Source organism: Podarcis muralis, chromosome 6 (assembly GCF_964188315.1).
Source record: "Podarcis muralis chromosome 6, rPodMur119.hap1.1, whole genome shotgun sequence".
NCBI lineage: Eukaryota > Metazoa > Chordata > Lepidosauria > Squamata > Lacertidae > Podarcis > Podarcis muralis.
In genome coordinates this window covers 62858354-62877028 of record NC_135660.1, presented here as the reverse complement: position 1 = coordinate 62877028, position 18675 = coordinate 62858354, and the positions used below count along the sequence as shown (strand labels likewise).

Below are 18675 nucleotides of genomic sequence, written 5' to 3'. Positions count from 1 at the left end.
ATCATTAACGTTTTGCTTGCAAAAATGCGCTTCCCATGTTTGTTCTGCTGCTAAATGATAACCGTTTTCAAGTTGAATCTCCTGATAAAATGAGCTCCAGAACAAAATGGGAGCCATGCCGTAAAGGTCACCCATCCCAATTCAACCAAAATAGCCAACCGTCAACCAGAGAATGGTCCAGAAAGATGGAGAGCAACACACCAACGTACAGATCTTGGGGTCGGTGAGATGAATAAGAGACCGCATTGAATAAGAGACCGCATGAAAGGGAATATACAACAGATGGTCTGGCGCTACAGTATTGTTGTGACTGATTTCCACACTTGCAAATAGTAGTGGGGATTGCAACTATTGCTACAGTGCTGAAAGTTCCCTGTTCAGAATTCCAGCTATTCCTTTCAATCTCCCATTCCCTGTCCATCCCCCCTCCATTTCTATTTTGAGGACACTGGGAAGAGAGGTGTATGGACACACAGGTGCCCCACGAGTAGAACTTACTTTCCAGTAATCATGCTCAGGATCAGTCCTGATCGTCATTTCCCAGCCTGTTAACATGACCTGTCATCCTGTTTGCAAACTCAAAGCAAACTGAGGGGTTTTCCAAAAGATCAGGCTTGCTTCCTCTCCAGGATCACCTTCCCGGGAACTGGCGGAAACTCACGTAGGCCTACAAATAGCTGCCTTGTCTGGAAGTCATTCCGTGTACTGCAAACAGTTCATCATGAAGCATGGGGTCGGGGGAATTTACCACTGTGCTAGACTTTCTAACACATCTGATTCATTTTAGATGGCAAAGTGGTGGGGGGAATTCAGTTTGAGCCTTGATATGGCTCCTTGGACATAAGTCCCGCTGAGTTCAGTAGTGCATCTCAAGTGCACGGAATTAGATTATTCAAAAGGGCTTGCTTCTGAGTAGATGTGCCTAGGATTGATTGCACTGTGAAAGTCTAGGTATGGGGGACTCGCTCTAATCCTTGATCAGGAGCAAGACAGCTCACCAATGACTCTCCTTTAGCTGACTTGTGCCTCCTTGGGATCATCCACCCTTCAGCACTTGAGAATAACAGACAGGCTGCCCACTTAATATTAATTAATACGTAAGTTCTTTGCAAAAAAATGTATGTGCGTGTTTTGATGTACAGTGGTACCTTGGGTTGTATATGCTTCGGGTTACATACGCTTCAGGTTACAGACTCCACTAACCCAGAAATAGTACTTCGGGTTAAGAACTTTGCTTCAGGATGAGAACAGAAATTGTGCGGTGGCAGCAGGAGGCCCCATTAGCTAAAGTGGTACCTCAGGTTAAGAACAGTTTCAGGTTAAGAACAGACCTCCGGAACGAATTAAGTACTTAACCTGAGGTACAAGGGCATGAAAGTAATCTCTTTTGGCCTTTAGAATAAGTACAGGGATGTGTCCATAGGAACTGGATCTCAAATCTTTGGGGAGGAGGGGAAGTTACAATCAAATGGTGTATAATTTTTATGAAATGAAATAAATAAAGCTAACTCCTAGAGGATGAGTTTGTTTGTTTGTTTGTTTGTTTGTTTGTTTGTTTGTTTGTTTTAAACAGTTTACCCCACTCTCCCATTAAACAGGGTTTGAGTTGTTCTTTTGCTTGTGTTCTTTGCCCCATCTCCTCTCCAAGGAGCTCAGGGCAGCATATATGGTCTCCTTCCTTGCGAATCTTATACCTACAAAAACCCACCCAGTGAGATAAATTAGGTGGTGGCATGCGCTTCATGAGTGAGTGAGGTTTGAACAGAGGTCTCCCCACTCCTAGGCTAACACTCTGACCACAAGCCCCCACAATACACATGTGTATATCCCACAATAGGGAAGAATAATTTAGAATAATAGAATGGTCCCCCGCAATGAAGGAATCTCAGCTAGATCCTCCTTGACAGATAGCCACCCAACCTCTGCTTATAAACCTTCAAGGAAGGAAAGTTCATCACCTCTCATCGAAGTCTGTTTTCCTGTCAAACAGCTCTTACTGTCAGAAAGTTCTTCCTGATGTGTAGTCAGAACTTGAAGCATTGATTTGAGACCTACCCCCCAGAGCAGGAGAAAACAAGCTTGTTCCCTTTTCCATGTGACAGCCCTTGAGATATTTGAAGATGGCTATCATATCTTCTCTCAGTCTCCTCTTTTCCAGGCTAAACATACCTAGCTCCTTCAACTGTTCCTCATAAGGCTTGGTTCCAGACCCTTGATCTTCTTAGTTGCCCTCCTCTGCGGATGTTCCAGCTTGTCAACATTCTTCTTAAAGATAAGGGAGTTCTCTTCCTGCCCATGCCATTGTTCCTTCCCACACACATATTCCAATCATTTAAGAACTCACTTCACATAATACCCACATTGATCTGACCAACAGCATACAAATCAATATAGCTAACTTGAACCAATAACATCCCACACACACACACAAACAAAACACACGCAAACGAAACTTACTGCAGTATACTGAAGGCAAACAACCATGTCCTGGGTCCACAACCTCTCTCGCTGCCAATAACTAATAAATGAATAGAAAGAGAACCTACCCACATTATGCCGACACAAAAACTTGTGTACCATGTAAAGGAATGAAAGTTTACTAACCCCTCCCCCTGCTCTCTCTCCCCACCTTTCTTCTTCCCCAACCTTATACTGCATACAGCATTAATGTCTCACATTGAATATAGCTGATATGTAGAAAGGACTTTATGAACTGAAAATAGAGACAATGTCCATGCTTTTGTAACCCAAGAGAATCTTTAATAAAAACATTTTTTAAAAAAAATCATGATGCCCACATTGGTTATACATTGTTTTCAGTCAGTGGGGCAGGACTTTGGGGCAGAGGTCAAGGTGACCCCACTGATGAACCAGAGGGCCCTCAAATGCATTAAGGCTGGTTTACCACCTTTTGAGGTGATACATATTCTCATCTGAAGAGCATCCCTGTAAGACCACTGGAATTAAGTGTTAAGTGAAATAATACACGATATGATCGAAGGAGAAAGTCCCACAAGCCCAGCATCTGAAATTACCTAACTGCACCACTGTTTTCAGATGATGAAAGTAAGGTTATGTTGATGGTATCTGCTACACTCTCTCCCCACTTTTTGGACCCCTGGGCCCAAGATTCAAAACATTTTGTTTCAGTCCTGCAACATTCAAAAGGTCTTTTTGCAAAGGTTCCATCCCAGAAGTGAAATTCTCCTTGGGGAATCAAAAGGGCCCTTTTCATCCAGTTTGTTTGGTGTGGTTTTTTTCTCTCAGCCAGTTAAAGGTCTTCAAAGAAGATGTAGTAGTAGTTATATTCCCAGGAGGATATAAAAACTGATCACTGTACAAATCTATCAACAAACACAGGCTCTTTCCTGTCATTTCAAAGTAAAAAGATCTGCCCCATTTTTCAGGTGATTGTCTCAACAAAAACACTGACTTAGAGTTATATTTCCCCTCCTCATTTTTGTCAAGCCAACTCCTCTTAAAGTGCAAGCAGAGGGAAAGTCCGTCCTCAAGGGGACCACTACTGATGAGGACTATTGAAATAGCCCTTGTCACCTTCAATGTCCACCTCTTGGTCTGAATCATCAGAGATGTCAGTATCCAGCTCTTCCTGGGAGGCTGGTGATGGGGTGTACAGTGGTCTCCCTGGAGAAGTCTCCTTATTGTGGTCGGGACTCAGACAGTCCTCTTGTCTTGGATCCTGGTGATTGTCCCCACTTTCGGTTTCCTCTTTTTTGCTAGCTTGAGGGTTCTCCTGAAAAAGGCAGGGAGAAAATTTACAATGAAGGATCCCAGGTGAAGGAAACACTGGGGCAGTCAAGTAGGAGGGAAGGGAGGCAAGGATGGAGGGGTTTATTTATAAAAACCATTTTTAACCCTTCCACTATCTCACAGAGATAAGGTAAAGGTAAAGGGACCCCTGACCATTAGGTTCAGTCGTGGCCGACTCTGGGACTGCAGCGCTCATCTTGCTTTATTGGCCGAGGGAGCCGGCGTACAGCTTCCAGGTCATGTGGCCAGCATGACTAAGCTGCTTCTGGCGAACCAGAGCAGCGCACAGAAATGCCGTTTACCTTCCCACCAGAGCGGTACCTCTTTATCTACTTGCACTTTGACGTGCTTTTGAACTGCTAGGTGGGCAGGAGCTGGGACCAAACAACAGGAGCTCACTCCGTCGCGGTGATTCGAACCTCCGACCTTCTGATCGGCAAGCCCTAGGCTCTGTGGTTTAACCCACAGCGCCACCCGCGTCCCTTCTCACAGAGATACCAACCAATTAAAATCACAACTATTTTCCTTCTCACAAGTACAGGTGGGGGTGGGGGGGGTGTGATCAGGGAAAAACCCTAGGACCACTTACTTGGTCGCAAGCCCCATGGAACATGGTGGAATTTCCATCTAAAACCATGATGATCAGAAGGGTTACCGGATTAGGCTGCAATTCTATAGAATACAGTGGTACCTCGGGTTAAGAACTTAATTCATTCTGGAGGTCCGTTCTTAACCTGAAACTGTTCTTAACCTGAAGCACAACTTTAGCTAATGGGGCCTCCCGCTGCTGTTGCACCGCTGCTGCACGATTTCTGTTCTCATCCTGAAGCAAAGTTCTTAACCCAAGGTACTATTTCTGGGTTAGCAGAGTCTGTAACTTGAAGCATCTGTAACCTGAAGCGTCTGTAACCCGAGGTACCACTGTACTTGCTTACAATGGGGCTTACTTCTGAGTAAACATGCATAGGATTGGGCTGCATAGTGTCTGTTTTGGATTGTGGCTGACCATGCCCAAAACTCCTTGGTACTGCAATAGAAATTATTTGTTTTTGATTTTCATTAACAGATTGTGGAGTTTGTTCAGAGGATGTTGGGATTTTTTTTACTCTTTCCTTCCTTAAAGCAAAGAATGCAGCCTGCCATTTTTGCATATACAGTGGTACCTTGGGTTAAGTACTTAATTCATTCCGGAGGTCCGCTCTTAACCTGAAACTGTTCTTAACCTGAAGCACCACTTTAGCTAATGGGGCCTCCTGCTGCCGCCGGGCCGCCAGAGCACGATTTCTGTTCTTATCCTGAAGCAAAGTTCTTAACCTGAAGCACTGTTTTTGGGTTAGCGGAGTCTGTAACCTGAAGCGTATGTAACCTGAGGTACCACTGTAACCTATGTTCACAGCTCCAGGGAGCATGTTCTATTTCCAACATTGCAGGGTGTTGAACCAGATGACCCTCAGGGTCCCTTCCAACTCTGATTCTATCTTAGCACTTCTAAGGGCCACTTTGTCATCTGAATCAGAGCCCCGCTGGGTTTGTCAGTGGGAAATGATGCTTATGCATACTGAACCCCAAGAAAGCAATGAGTCCATTGACTTGGGCTGCATCACTGGTGTGATCCTATGATGGTGAAGGAGTTCTGCCTGTTTCACTGGGGGTGCTCAGAAATAAATGACTGGAGGGTCCCACTCGTTTTCCTAACACGTTCAGTTCATGGGTCAAGCCAGATGAACAGTTAGTCAGGGACAAGGCAGGGCTAAGTTCTCTATCCCTCTCAATCTCCAGAGAGCTGTTGCACTCAGATCCTACTTGTGTGCTTTCCATATGAGAAGAGGATACTGGAATAGGGCCTGATCCAGCAGGGCTCTTCTTATGACTCGGAGCGGCTCCTTTTCCTTTTAATGTGGCCATGTCTTTTTCTAGGGCTCCCAAAATAAGTAACATAATTGGCACCCATTGGAAAGACAGAAAGCAGAGCTAATTTTGGGGTGCGGCAGGGGGAGGAATAAGGTTCATGCTAAACAACAACTCAGAGATCCCAATGGGACTGTTCGTCTTCTTAAGAGTAGTCACCCAGAGTGGCTGGGGCAACCCAGTTAGATGGGTGGGGTACAAATAAATAATAATAAATAATAAATAATAATAATAATAATAATAATAATAATAATAATAATAATAATAATAGCTGAAGAGGGTAAACAGCCTCCTCAGCACTCTCTGTGTGTGTAAAATGAGGATCCTGGAGTACAGGATCAGGTTTAAAGTGCTGGTTTTAACCTTTAAAGCCCCATACGGCCTAGGACCCTCATACCTACGGGACCGCCTCTCCTGGTATGTCCCACAGAGAAACTTACGGTCTTCAAACAAAAACATCTTGAAGGTCCCAGGCCACAGAGAGGGTAGGCTGGCCTCAACCAGAGCCAGGGCTTTTTCGGCTGTGGCTCCAACCTGGTGGAATGCTCTGTCACAAGAGACTAGGGCCCTGCGGGACTTGACATCTTTCCGCAGGGCCTGCAAGACAGAGCTGTTCCACCAGGCCTTTGGACAGGGCACAGCCTGACTCCCTCCTTTGGCAATCTTCACAGAACTCTAGCCCAATGGTTGCCATCAATTTGATTTGAATTAATTTTAGAATGAAATGATTTTAGAATGTTGTACTATTTTATTGTTATTAGCCGCCCTGAGCCCAGCTTCGGCTAGGGAGGGCGGGATATAAATAAATTTTATTATTATTATTATTATTATTATTATTATTATTATTATTATTATATTATTATTATTATTATTATTATTATTATTATTATTATTATTAGAATAGGAGGATCTCTCTTACCTGCTTTAGACGCCGCCATTTAGCCCGGCGATTCTGAAACCAAGTTTTAACCTAAGCAATCCAACAACAGCAAAAAGAGAGAAAAGGGGATATTAGAGAGATGGATGAAAAGACTACAGTCCTCAATACACCCACAGTGTAATGGCAATCATGCCTTCTCAAGAAGTGGGACCCACTGAGTTGACTAGAGAGCTTATTTCCAATAAAGTTTATACAGGGTTACAGCTTAAATTCCACCCCTTCACAGTGGGACTTGAGACTGCAGTCCTGTGCCATGGGCTCCTGTTGGGAGGAAGAGCATAATAAGAAACCTATGCACACTTGCATGAGAGTAAGCCTCGCTGAAATCATTGAATATTGTTTCCAAGTAGGTACGTATGTGTTTGTACTCTTGCTTCCGAGAGAAATTCGGAGAGGCCAGGCTGCATATTGGGCGTATAGTCTACTCCCTACGTCAAGAAATTGCTCCGGATCTTCCTTTATTGTGATATCAGGTAAAAAAAAAAAGGGGGGGGAGGCATTTCTTGGAATTTAGCCTAATTCTTTTTTTAAAATGTATTTTTATTAAAGATTTTCTTGATTTGCAAAGGTATGTGCAATGTCTCTCGTATTTTTTTCCACGTAACACTGTTTTAAAAAAACAACAACAAATCGGTTTCATTTGTTGAGACATTAGGAAGAATAAGGGGCAAGAGGTGGAGGGGGGGAAAGATGAGTGGGGGTGGGGTCGGGTGGTGATGTTTCTATTTTACTTATTATATGTGGAGTTTTGTGTCAGCGTTGCTTGTGCGGGTTCCTTTGGTGGTGAGAGAGGAATTTAGCCTAATTCGAACCAGTCAATCGTTAGCTGCCAATGTAAAGTGGCCAGGTTTTTTTAAAAAAAACAACCCTGTTCCTAAAAACCAAGGTATGTCAATATATGGTAATCATATCATATCATATCATATCATATCATATCATCATCCGAACCCAGGTGATTGCACCGTTCGGGCACGATCACTAAGGAGGTGAAGGGAAAATAACTGACATTTAGTCGGAATCCGTCTTGGAAGGGTCACCCTCAATTGCCTCCTCGCGTCGCCTCACCTGCCTCTCGCTCAGCTGCAGCATCTTGGCCAGGCGCTTCCTCTCGGGCGGAGAGAGGTACTTCTGCGTCTCGAACTTCTTCTCCAACTCGATGGTCTGGTCGTTGGAGAAGCGCACCTGGCCCCCTTTCCGCTTGTGCAGCGGCCTCTGCATGAAGGGGCTCCACAGCAGCGGCTTGCCTGCGGGAGACGGAGAGACAGTGGCGCTGTTAATACCGCATTGCAAGGCACCTCGACGCCCGTGGAGCGTCCAGGGGCAAAGCTTTCCACATCCCCATTTGTGCCAAGATCGCAAACCCCTCTTCGCCGAAATTGATGCCCTCCGGCTACAATTCCTACCTGCAGTCCGCGACATCTGGAGGGCGCCCTCGGTGGCGAAGTCTGATTTAATCCGAATTTCCCTCTACTTGATTCAAGCCCATGGAACGTTCCGTTTACCCCATAGAATGTTCAGTTCACCGGATGGAACGTTCACTTCACTCCATAGAACGCTCAGCTGGTTCAACTCCAGGGATATTTAATCTGGAGTAATTTCCAGCTCTCTTCCACCACCACCGCCCGCAAAACCTTAGTGCCCTTTCTGCTCAGGACTTGGAACAGAAGTCCAGAGGCGGGTTCAGAATGCGCAGAAGGGCACCCTAAGCGCAGCAGGGCTAGCTCACCATATTTTGACAAGTAATGTGCATTGCCAACTAAAGAGACAGAGAGAGAGTTGAGCCGGGAGGGGTACCCCATAAAACCAGAATCTGAAAATACTAAGAAATAAATTCCCATGGAGCTAACTTGTACTGAAATGCCTATTTGATGCATAGGCAGGCGAAGGGGAAGTGCGAAAAACCTTAGCCACCTTTTATTCACTCTTATTCTATTTTTTATTTTGGAAATCCGTGCAAACGGCATACATCGAATGAATTCTCCCAAGAAGGTGCCCGAAGACAACACACGCAACAACTTTTGATCCTTTTTTTTTTCTTTTTTTTTTTTTGTAACTTCAACGTGCGCCTCTTCGACACTACGGTGAGAAGCGGTCTATCAACCGTTGAAATGAATGAATGAGCAAGATCCGTAAAAAGACGCTTAAGAGGGGGCTGATGCTGCAATGCCTATTGAACTCCGTTGAGCTCAATGAGGCTGAGTTACCAGCAGGTGCAGAATGGATCATTTCTTCGCAAAGGCTAATAAATACACCGTTGTTAGCAAATGGGTCCCACTTTCGTCCTTTCTCCACACCAACGTCGTTCGTTCACTTTTGCTTAAAGAGAGAGCCACGTTCCCATACTTTAACCGCTCACTTCTTTCAGGCGCCACTCCGATTTCTGGGTCCGCTCGCCCGGCGTTTACACGAGCAGCCCAGGCCGACGCAAGGAGAAGCCGCCGGAGACCCAGCCGACTCTTTCCTGTTCCAAGGACTGTATTCCCTTCCAGCAATGCCGACGCAGATAAAATAAAAAGGGATACTGCCTTGCCTGGTTGGCTTCTCCCCGCTTTCTAGATCCATGGTGCCGGTCACTTCGACTGAAGCCCGGGACATATCGAGGAAAGGGCGGCGTTTTCCGATTGGGCCAGCTCAAACACCTCTTTTCCTGCACCCAGCCTAATCAAACTGGCACTTTGTGCCAGTAATCCTCCATCCTATGATTAGGCCCTGCCTTTTACGATGCAGCCAGTGTTTAGTTGACTCCCTAACGGTGAAATACTTTTGCGGTGCTACCACTATCCAAAAACAAACTTAAATCGGAGTCAGCCCCATTGAGTACAGCCGGACTTTCTGCTGAGTGAAAATGTCCAGGATCGCACCGTCAATTAAATAATCTAATTGATCAATTAATTAAGAAACTTAAAAGGGGAATGAGCCACCACTGAGTTCTTTCGGAATTCCTGCTGAATGAAAATATTTTCCAGCAGCAATTAATAAATCGCCGGTCTAGGAGACGATACCGCAATGCCTTTTGGAGATATTGAAGGAAGTTCAAAACAGCTGACATGTTAAGAAACAAAAGTCATCACTTATTATCAGAAGAAGAAGAAAACACCTTCTGTGTTTCATTCTCTGTTACGGTGACATACCTGAACCAACATTTTCTAGATTGATTCAGGTGTTACTGTAGGAGGGAATGAAAAATATACACCTGTACGTCGCTTCATATGCACACACTCACACACTTGTATGTGTTTGTACATACATATATGTTTACACGCAGACAAACGCAGGCTTCCTATACACTGTACCTTTAAAGTGCATTCAAATCACATTACCCCCCCCCCCAAAAAAAGAACCACGGGAACTGTAGTACCCACCCCGCAGCTACAATTCCTAGCACCCTACGCTTCCCAGAATTCCGGTCGGAGTGAGTTTATGTGTTTGCATGTGCTTCAAAGGTACGTATATAGCTTGTACATACACTCACAACAAAAGTATCCTGAAATCGCTTGCCAAGGGGGTAGTAAATGCCTTTTGGGATTCAAATAGCCCTCTGAGGTTGACGTGGGTCCTTAACTGAAAGCTGGGGGCGGGCAAAGTGCGTCACAAGATTCCAAAGCGGAGTCACTAATCCGGGGCGGCTAATCCGCGGTTGTGAGGTCGGTGCTGCGCCCGGAGCCGCCTGGGGTTCCTCGCGGCTTCACTTTCCGCTCCAGCCTCCCCCGATTTGTCACATCAGCCAGAGGGCAGTTTAAGTCGCTCTCCGCAATGGGCTGATGGCAACATTTCCGCCAATGTGTTTCCTGTTGGTCTCTCTTGCTCAGAAGAAGAAGAAACACCCAAGGCTTCCTCTCGGCTCTCTCGCGCCCAAGGAAGCCGCCTCCCAAGGCAAATCAAGGCTCCCCGCAAGCTGAGCGCGGCCAGCGCAGCGCAGGCCGGAGCCGGAGACGCGCAGACCCGGAGGCGGCGCGCCCACCCCTCGCCAGCCAGCCTTGAAACCCCCGGGGCTTTCCTCTCTGCTCCGTCCCTAGCAGAGAGGTCTCGGAGACACCCGAACGCGAAGTTTCCACTTAGCGACCGCGTCTAATAGCTGTCCGCCATTGGTTAGTAAACACCATTTTTAGTTGATTAATTCGATGTGTTATGATTACACGGGCGCACCCGCCTTTCTTCCCAGGGACTCAAGGCGGTGCACACGTTCTGTTTGCCCCATCCCCGTTCTGACCCTCACAACAACCCTGTGGGGAAGGTTAGGCTGAGAGGCTGTGGGTGGCCCAAGGTTACCCAGTGAGCTACAGTGGCCAAGTATGGATTGGCCCGCTGGTCTCCCAAGGTCCTAGTGCAACGCTCTAACCACTACTACACCATATTGGCTTTTTTATTTTATTGTAGATCGCAGCTAGGATGGGCGCATCTAAAGCCCTTCGAAAGTCATCTGAAACGATCTGCACTTCTTGTGACATTTCGGACACTTAATTATACCTCGTGCGCACTTTGTTTCCGCAGTTCTTAATCCAGGTGAATGAAGGGAACCTTTCGAGCACCAGATATTGCTGGACTACAACTCACGAGTTCTATACATGAAGAAAAAATTCTGTTCACACGCTTAGAAAATTGGCATCATCTTGATGGTCTTTTTCTCGGTGTTTATTTTATTTTATTATTTTATTTTATTAACAAGCTACTGCTTTATTCTACTCTTTCATCGATTGCATTTTTTTTTAAAAAAAGGTTCTTGAAGCAACTTGAAGAATAACGAGTTTATTATCGTTTTCCGTGGATTTAAACCCATTTCCTCAGATGCATGCAGTCAGCTACATAAAGGGGAAAATTGTAAGGTGGGAGCTGAATGGCAATGAGATGCGAACATTACAGTCTGTGACAATCACAGCTTGAATGTACTGTATATTCAAACATCTTTTACAGCAGGCATGGTCAAACTTGGCCCTCCAGATGTTTTGGCACTACAGTTCCCATCATCCCTGACCACTGGTCCTGTTAGCTAGGGATCATGGGAGTTGTAGTCCCAAAACATCTGGAGGGCCAAGTTTGGTCATGCCTGTTTTACAGAAACAGATTGGTGATCATGTGCTCGGCACATAATCGTATCAACACCCTAGTGGGGGTCTGGGAACCATTCGCAAGGAACGGCAATAGGTAGCACAGATACCCGGGCAGATGAATAACCCTAATTAACAAATGCAGTGTATAATAATAATAGTAATAATAATACATCATTCGTCCCTGTTTTCGCCCACAAGAGGACTGAAAGACGGTCCCGCAGGTATTCCAGATCAACAGCACAATCCTGGGCGCTTACTAAACAGGTAAAGCTGCAATCCACTGCACGCGAATGTGGGAATAAGCCCCAACTGGCGTTGCATACACGTGTTAGAGAATTGCACTGCCAGTGCAAACATTGTTTAAGCCGGACACTTAAATGTGGGTGTGTTTTTTGGGAGGGAGAAGTCAACATTCTAGCTGTTTGTTCAAAGCATTTTGCTGCTGTCATTGTGGATTGCTTTGTGGGTTTTTAAAGGAATCGTTATATCTATATCATCTATCTCTGTACTGTATCTAGATTTTACAAAACTGACGCTTATGCTCATAAAAATGGTTTTAAGTAGCTTGGAGCCCTTACGTGTGTGCGACTAGTAAATAAATTCAAGATAAGTAATAAGATCATTTTTAAAGTGGTGCTTGTACACTGGGAGGGAAAGGGAGAGTGGAATATGCTTTGAATCCATGGAGCGCGCTTGCTTGCGTTTAGACTTGGTGCCACAAATCCGGATGTGCACGCGCTTAGTCGGAGGAGGGGGCCCCACGGACCTTAGCACTAGAGCACGTCATAAGTTTGCCCTGCAAGGACGGGGAGTCCTTATTGTTTGAACGGAGCCCCGGGTCTTTAACGACCAAGCCCGATTCGCCTAGGCAGGAATGAACACGCGCTTGAACGGCGTTCTCACGAGCTCGGCGGTAGGAAGAGGCCGTTTTCGGTGTCAAGGGATCCCGAGGCACCTGACGCGACGGCAGATTCTCTGGAAATCGCTGGAAATGCCCAACCACGTAAAAGCTAGACGGGCGCGCTTAGTCAGATGTAAATTTCATTTTAGCTGGTGGGCTTTCCCTCCATCTAAAGGAGCTACAAGGCTGAAACCTTGAATGAGCAGATTTGCCTCCCGATCCTAAACTCATTAACCTGGATCTCATTTTCAGGTTTAAGTTCCGCAAAAACAACGTGATAAACACAGAACCAGCGGGATTCCTTTCCAAACAATGGAGATCGAAATAACAAGAATAATAATTCCTAGCTATTATACAATGTTTTCAACGTGCAAAGTCGTATGTATTATCATGGGCGTAGCCAATATTTTTGTTAGGGGGGCAGGCCTTTTGTTGGGGGGGCAGAACCTCTGTTAGCCATGTATTTTTATTTATTGGGGACCAGCTGCCCCTCCCTGTCCCCCCTTGGCTACGCCCATGGGTATTATATACTGTATAGGCCATCCGTGCAACGAACCTTTAGACTTCCATTAACTGGTTGGTTGGTTGGTTGGTTGGTTGGTTGGTTGGTTGGTTGGTTGGTTGGTTTGAGTGGGAAGGTGAGACGAATTATTAAAAATATGATATCACGCAAAAATCCAAATACTTTGGTTTGTTGAACGAGATGTAAACCAGTTTAAGTGGAAGCACGCGGAACTCCGCCCACGGAGTCCGTGGCATGCCCTGTCCCCAAATCTGAATGAAGGCACCTCCGTTCAGTTTCCTCTGGATTAAATTCGAGGTGACTTCGATTCTGGTGCACAACAACACCCCATCCCTTAAAGGGTTATTTTTTAACCGGGGTTTTAGGCAGTGCAATTCTGCACAGGGTCTACTCAGAAATTAAGTTCTTCGGAGTTCACGGGACTTACTCCCAAGGAAGCGTGTGCAGGACTGCAGCCTAGTCTGGTTTAATTCAATGGAATTGACTTCCACGTGATTTAGGGCTGCTTCCTCACGGAAGTGGAGGACAAGAACTGTGTAAGAGGAAGCAGAGAAGAGCCTTTAGTTTAGCGTCTGCTGCCAAGCGAGCTTGGGGGCAAAACTCCCGTTGAAACACATGGATTTGTTTTCGTCCCCACGCAAACGGTTTTGTTTGTTTTTTACTATGGTAGGGTGGTGCAGTGGTTAGAGCCCTGGTGACCAGGGTTCAAATTAGCCATAAAGCTCACCGGGTGAGTGACCCTGCCCGTGTCTCTCAGCCTAACCTACCTTACAGGGTTGTTAAGGATAAAATAGAGAGAATCATATCTCTGCGGGGGAGGGGGGAGCAGGATAAAAATTGTAGCAATTAATTGCTACATTTAATTAATTGGTACGTTCTGCATCATATCAAATAATACAAAAAAAGTTTGTGTGTGCATAAAAAGCGTGGGCCTTCAAAAACAGCAGTTTCCCCGTTTGTATAAAGGGAAAATCATTATTTTCTGAGGTGGGCTCGCTATTCCAGTGTTGCCGCAAGAAAACTATTTGACACTGGCGCTTTTAAAGTTTTTCCACAAATTTAAGAGCGCTCTACTGGCCGTGTTGAATCAGACCAAAGAAAGTTCCACATAGACCTGCGGATCTGGGGCCTTTACAAGTGCCGCATAATTATTCATCGGCACAGCGTACACGGTGGAACTCCCTGCCGATTGAAAGTAGGCAGGCACCTTCGCTGTTTTCAGCGCCAGCTAAAAACTTTTTTTTTTTTGTTCCAGCAAGGCTGCTCGAGCATATGATTTTAGTAGGCATAAGGTGTGCTTTTTTAATTGCCGATTTGTATTTATTTATTTTTAAATATAACTTATTTCATTTAATTTTTAATTAGCATTTTAAAGGTATATTTTAGACTTGTACACCGCGCAGAGGTCTTTCGTTCTACTAAGCGGTGTATAAATTTTGCTCGATAAGAAAGATAGAACAACCGTTCCGTCCTCAGCAGGAGTCAGGCTTCCGAGAAGCAGGATCTCGCCTTGGCTCGTTGCTCGCCCCCAGCGTCCCCATAACCAGCTTCGGTCCATCAAGGGCAGCCAAACTGATATCCTCCCGGATGTTAAGGACTACACTCCCATCAGCCCCACCAAGCATGGTCTAGAACGATGGGAGTTGTAGTCCTAAAATATCTGCCGGGCACCATGTTGGGTGCTCTTGCAATATATGGCCACCCTCACAAGCAACCCTGTGAGGGAGGCTGCTTGTTCCATTACTACGGTGCTGTTTCCCGTGCACGGCTTCTGTGGGATTTATCGGCTGCATAAGATCGCAGCCTGGAAACACCAACAGAGCAATCCTATGCATGATCACTCGGAAAGAAGCTCTGTGCCTGTAATCCACTCAGACGCCTGTAATCCATTCGGATGTCTATAATCCACTCGGAAATCAGAGCTCACGCAGACTAACCCGGTGGGGTTTTCCTTAAATATATTTATATTTCTATATATAATTCATTTCTAACGCGATCCTAACGACGTTTACGGAAATCAGTGTAATCTACCATTGCTACTGTGCAGTTTAGGATTGCAGCATGAGGACGAAGCAGTGGAAACGGGAGGTGGGATGTTGATCCATAACATTTTGGACGGCACGCACAATGTACATCTAAAGCGTATTTAAAGCACATTACTTTCCCCCAAAGAATCCTGGGAACCGTAGTTTAAGGGTGCTGGGAATTGCAGCTCGGGGGCAAACAAACTAGAGTTCCCGGGATTTGGGAGGGGAATCTATGTGGCTCAAAAGTACGCAGGCTAGTAAGGTCATGAAACACATCGCTTCAGAAGGCGGCTGCCCTCCTACGCCGATCCACTTGGCAGAAAGCCCCCTTAGGAGACAGAAGGCTTACTTTCAAGTAAACAGGCCCCGCATCGGGAGTTTATCCTACGCCATAATAAGGAGAGCGGGCGCCCGAGTTTCAAAGGGCCCCACATCCCTTCACCCTGTCGGTCGGTGTTTGTGTTTCTGTCTGGCCGAAGCCTTTGAAAAATGCAAAAAACATTGTTATTCAAGATTTCGTTTGCGTCAGGCCTTAGTAATTCTGGTGAAAACAGGCTTCTTTTTTCTGCATGTGCTGATTTTTTTTAAGGAAGCAACGAGTTATTTTAGCTGTCATAAAGCCCCATCCCACACAGAGGAAATGAACAATATCAGAAAAACGGATCCGGGCTATCAGAAGCCGAGTGTTTCCTGAATTTGTCTGTATTGAGGATGTCGATAAAATAATCAGCAGTGTGCACGACTCCCGGGGAAGAGCCTGCTCCGGGCGGCCAGGAAAACACTTAACAGCTTCTGAACCCAGATTTACTCCTATCAAGAGCTCAAGATATCCTGTATGAACGGAAAGGGTCAGCCAACCCGCTCTCAGACAGCACGAACTCGAGCCAATCCTGCAAATCTTAGACGTTGCAAGGTCTGCTGGAGGCCTGCGGTGACTGGGGGGCGGGAAGGGAGGGGAGGGAGAGAGAATCGGGGCCCTCGCAAGCTTCAGTTTTACGCCAAATGGGGCACAACCTCCCCTCTTCCGGTTCGAAAGAGAAACAAGCGCAAATACAGACAAATAATCGAGAAATCGTAAATCCGTTTCGCCTCCGGAGTGACCCCGCTTTTGCAAACCACCTGAACTTCAACCCGTTAGGCTGGATCCCTGCTTGGAGGAAAGCTTTTTTGAAGTCGATGGCACTTAAACTGGCCATGATTACGGTAAGTCAGTTCCATTCATTTCAGCAAGAAATGAATCTGGAGCAAGACTGAAAGCCCGGAGGATTCCGCGCCTGTTGCAACTGGAAGTCGAATCCCGTGGCAAGTCCACCAGCGCGAGAGAGATCGCAGCGGACTAACCGCGCACACCCCAGCCTCCGATCCGAATTAACACCTAGAGAAATGCTTTTGAGTCGAATCGGTGCCCAAAAGAAAGAAGAAGCGTTCGGCCTGCGCGCTCCCTCGTCCTAAAGGCCCATCCGACGCCGCGGAGCTGACTTGGCGAAGGAACACGCCTTGGCGAAGGAGGAGTGACAAGATCCGACGTTTTTAAACGCACGTACTTAATTCCCAGCAAATCCTCCTGCACTGCAGATCGGATCGTGCAGGAGAACAGCGCGGACACACCCTGCGCGGGGCTGGCGGCTGCTGCTGCAGCTGAGCGCCACCCAGTCCCGGCTACGGTGGTGGGGCGCCTAAGCTCGCTCTTTCACTGCCCCGCCACAAACCATAGTTTCTCCCTTGCAGCCTCGTTAATCAGTTGCAGCAAAAAAAAAAAAACAACCCCAAAAGGTTTAGCACGACGGTGACCCCTTAGAGATCAAGGCTGCAAAGTCCTCGGAGCCCCCAGCAGAAAGCCAGAGGACTATGAGTCAACACGCACAGGCTTGCACGCTTCGTGTAAAAGCAAGAGGCCAGCTGCGGCTTCATGTTTCGTCCACTTCCCTGGGTTCTCTGGCCCACGAAAGCTGGTGCCGCAAAACCCGGGTCCTTTAAGGGTCCACAAGCACACGCACCGATTTCAAAAGCCCTCCAAAGGCCGCGGAAGAAGCTGAGCTCCTCTTGTCACATTTGCCGTGGAGGCGCTCGATTCCTCTCGGGAGGCCTAAGGCCCAGGAGGAGCTGATTTTTCCTTTTCCTCCAGAATCATCTGCACTCTTCAATGCAACTTCTATACTGCCCAACCTACTCAGAAACGTTTGGGGTCCAATAGTCACTGGCTCGCTCCTCGGCTATTCTAATTTAAATATATATATATATTTAAAAACTTAGCTTGGTCCTTCTTTGACAACCAAGTAAGTTTCCAACTCGGAAGCCCGCTGCCCTCACCACGATCTCAATCATTCCTCTGGATTTTTGGCAGCGCCGGCTTAAGGCGCGTGGTAAGTGGGTCAACTGACCGCGGGGTAAGGGAACCAGGAGGTTAGGGGCTGGGGAGAGGACCCCATACCTTCCCCAATCCTCTCCCCCCCCCCGGCCCCTTAATTGGTCTATGAATCCCATCCTTCTTGACCAGGAGCCAGCAGATCTGGGAGCGCAACCAATGTGGAAAGCCCCTTGCTTCTTACCCCGGGGTTGGAGCGCCCCCTCCCTGCACCCCCCCCCCTTCCCTCGGCCTGCGCCGCTTACCCAGGGGGTCGTGGCGGATGAGGGCGTGCGCGTAGTCGCTGACGGCGCGGGGGAACGGGTAGAGCGGGGCTCCGGCGGGCGCGCCGTAGGGGCCCGCCCCGTAGGTGGCGGCAGCGGCCAGGTGGTGCGAGAAGGCCGGGTGGATCGGGGTGGGCTCGTAGATCGGGGTCCGGTAAGAGGCCCCCGCCACCAGGCTGGTGAAGGACGAGTTGGGGGACGGCAGCGTGGGCGGAGGAGGAGGCGGCGGCGGCGGCTGCGCGGGGTGGGGGAGCCCCGTCGGGGCGCCCCTGCCCAGGATGTCCTCGATGTAGAAGGGCGTGGGGTGCACGGGCTGCAGCAGCGGGGTGGGCGCGTACAGGGCGGGCGGCTGGTACTGCATGGTCGCGATCCTGGCACCTCGCTCTCGCGCCAGCCCTGCTGCCCCAGGCGCTGGGAAGTTTGCTCTGAGTCTTCCCTCCGGGCAGCAGGTTTCAATCGGAGGGGGCGGGCCCGCCTCATGTCAGGCCGCCGGCTAGCCAATGAGGGCGCTGGGCAAGCGGGTAAGCCACGCCCATCGCCTGTGGCCAATCCTCCCCCCTCCCCTTCTCCAACCCCACGGTGCCAATCCACAGCAGCTGATGGAGCGGCCGCAGAGCGAATCCACAAGGGAAAGTGGGGGGGGGGGTTTGCCCAGAGGATCAGTCCGAGGCCCCAGCTACGCTCCTAAGTGGTTCTTGACAGCAAGAGGGACAGTGAGAGGAAAAAGTACTTGATCCCCTGCTAAATTTGCCCGTTTGCCCTCTGATGAAGAAATGACCAGTCCATAATTTTAATGGTAGGTTTATTGTAGCTGTGAGAGACAGAATAGCAACAGGGAAGAAACTCAGAAGTCAAAAGTCAGAGATTGATGTGCATTATAATGAGTGAAAGAAGTATTTGATCCCCTATCAACCAGCCAGATGTCAGGC

The 18675-nt window shown here is 47.5% G+C and overlaps 1 protein-coding gene across 1 annotated transcript; it reads right to left on the bottom strand.

Annotated features, from left to right (window-relative positions):
- Window positions 1-2738: 2738 nt before the first annotated feature.
- HHEX (hematopoietically expressed homeobox) lies at window positions 2739-18180 on the bottom strand. The gene is made up of 4 exons (XM_028729791.2): window positions 17729-18180; window positions 7685-7863; window positions 6599-6649; window positions 2739-3754 (listed from the first exon to the last, which is right to left on the bottom strand). Exons 1-4 carry the CDS (start codon window positions 18105-18107, stop codon window positions 3521-3523), a joined length of 843 nt encoding a protein of 280 aa, XP_028585624.2. The 5' UTR covers window positions 18108-18180; the 3' UTR covers window positions 2739-3520.
- Window positions 18181-18675: the final 495 nt, after the last annotated feature.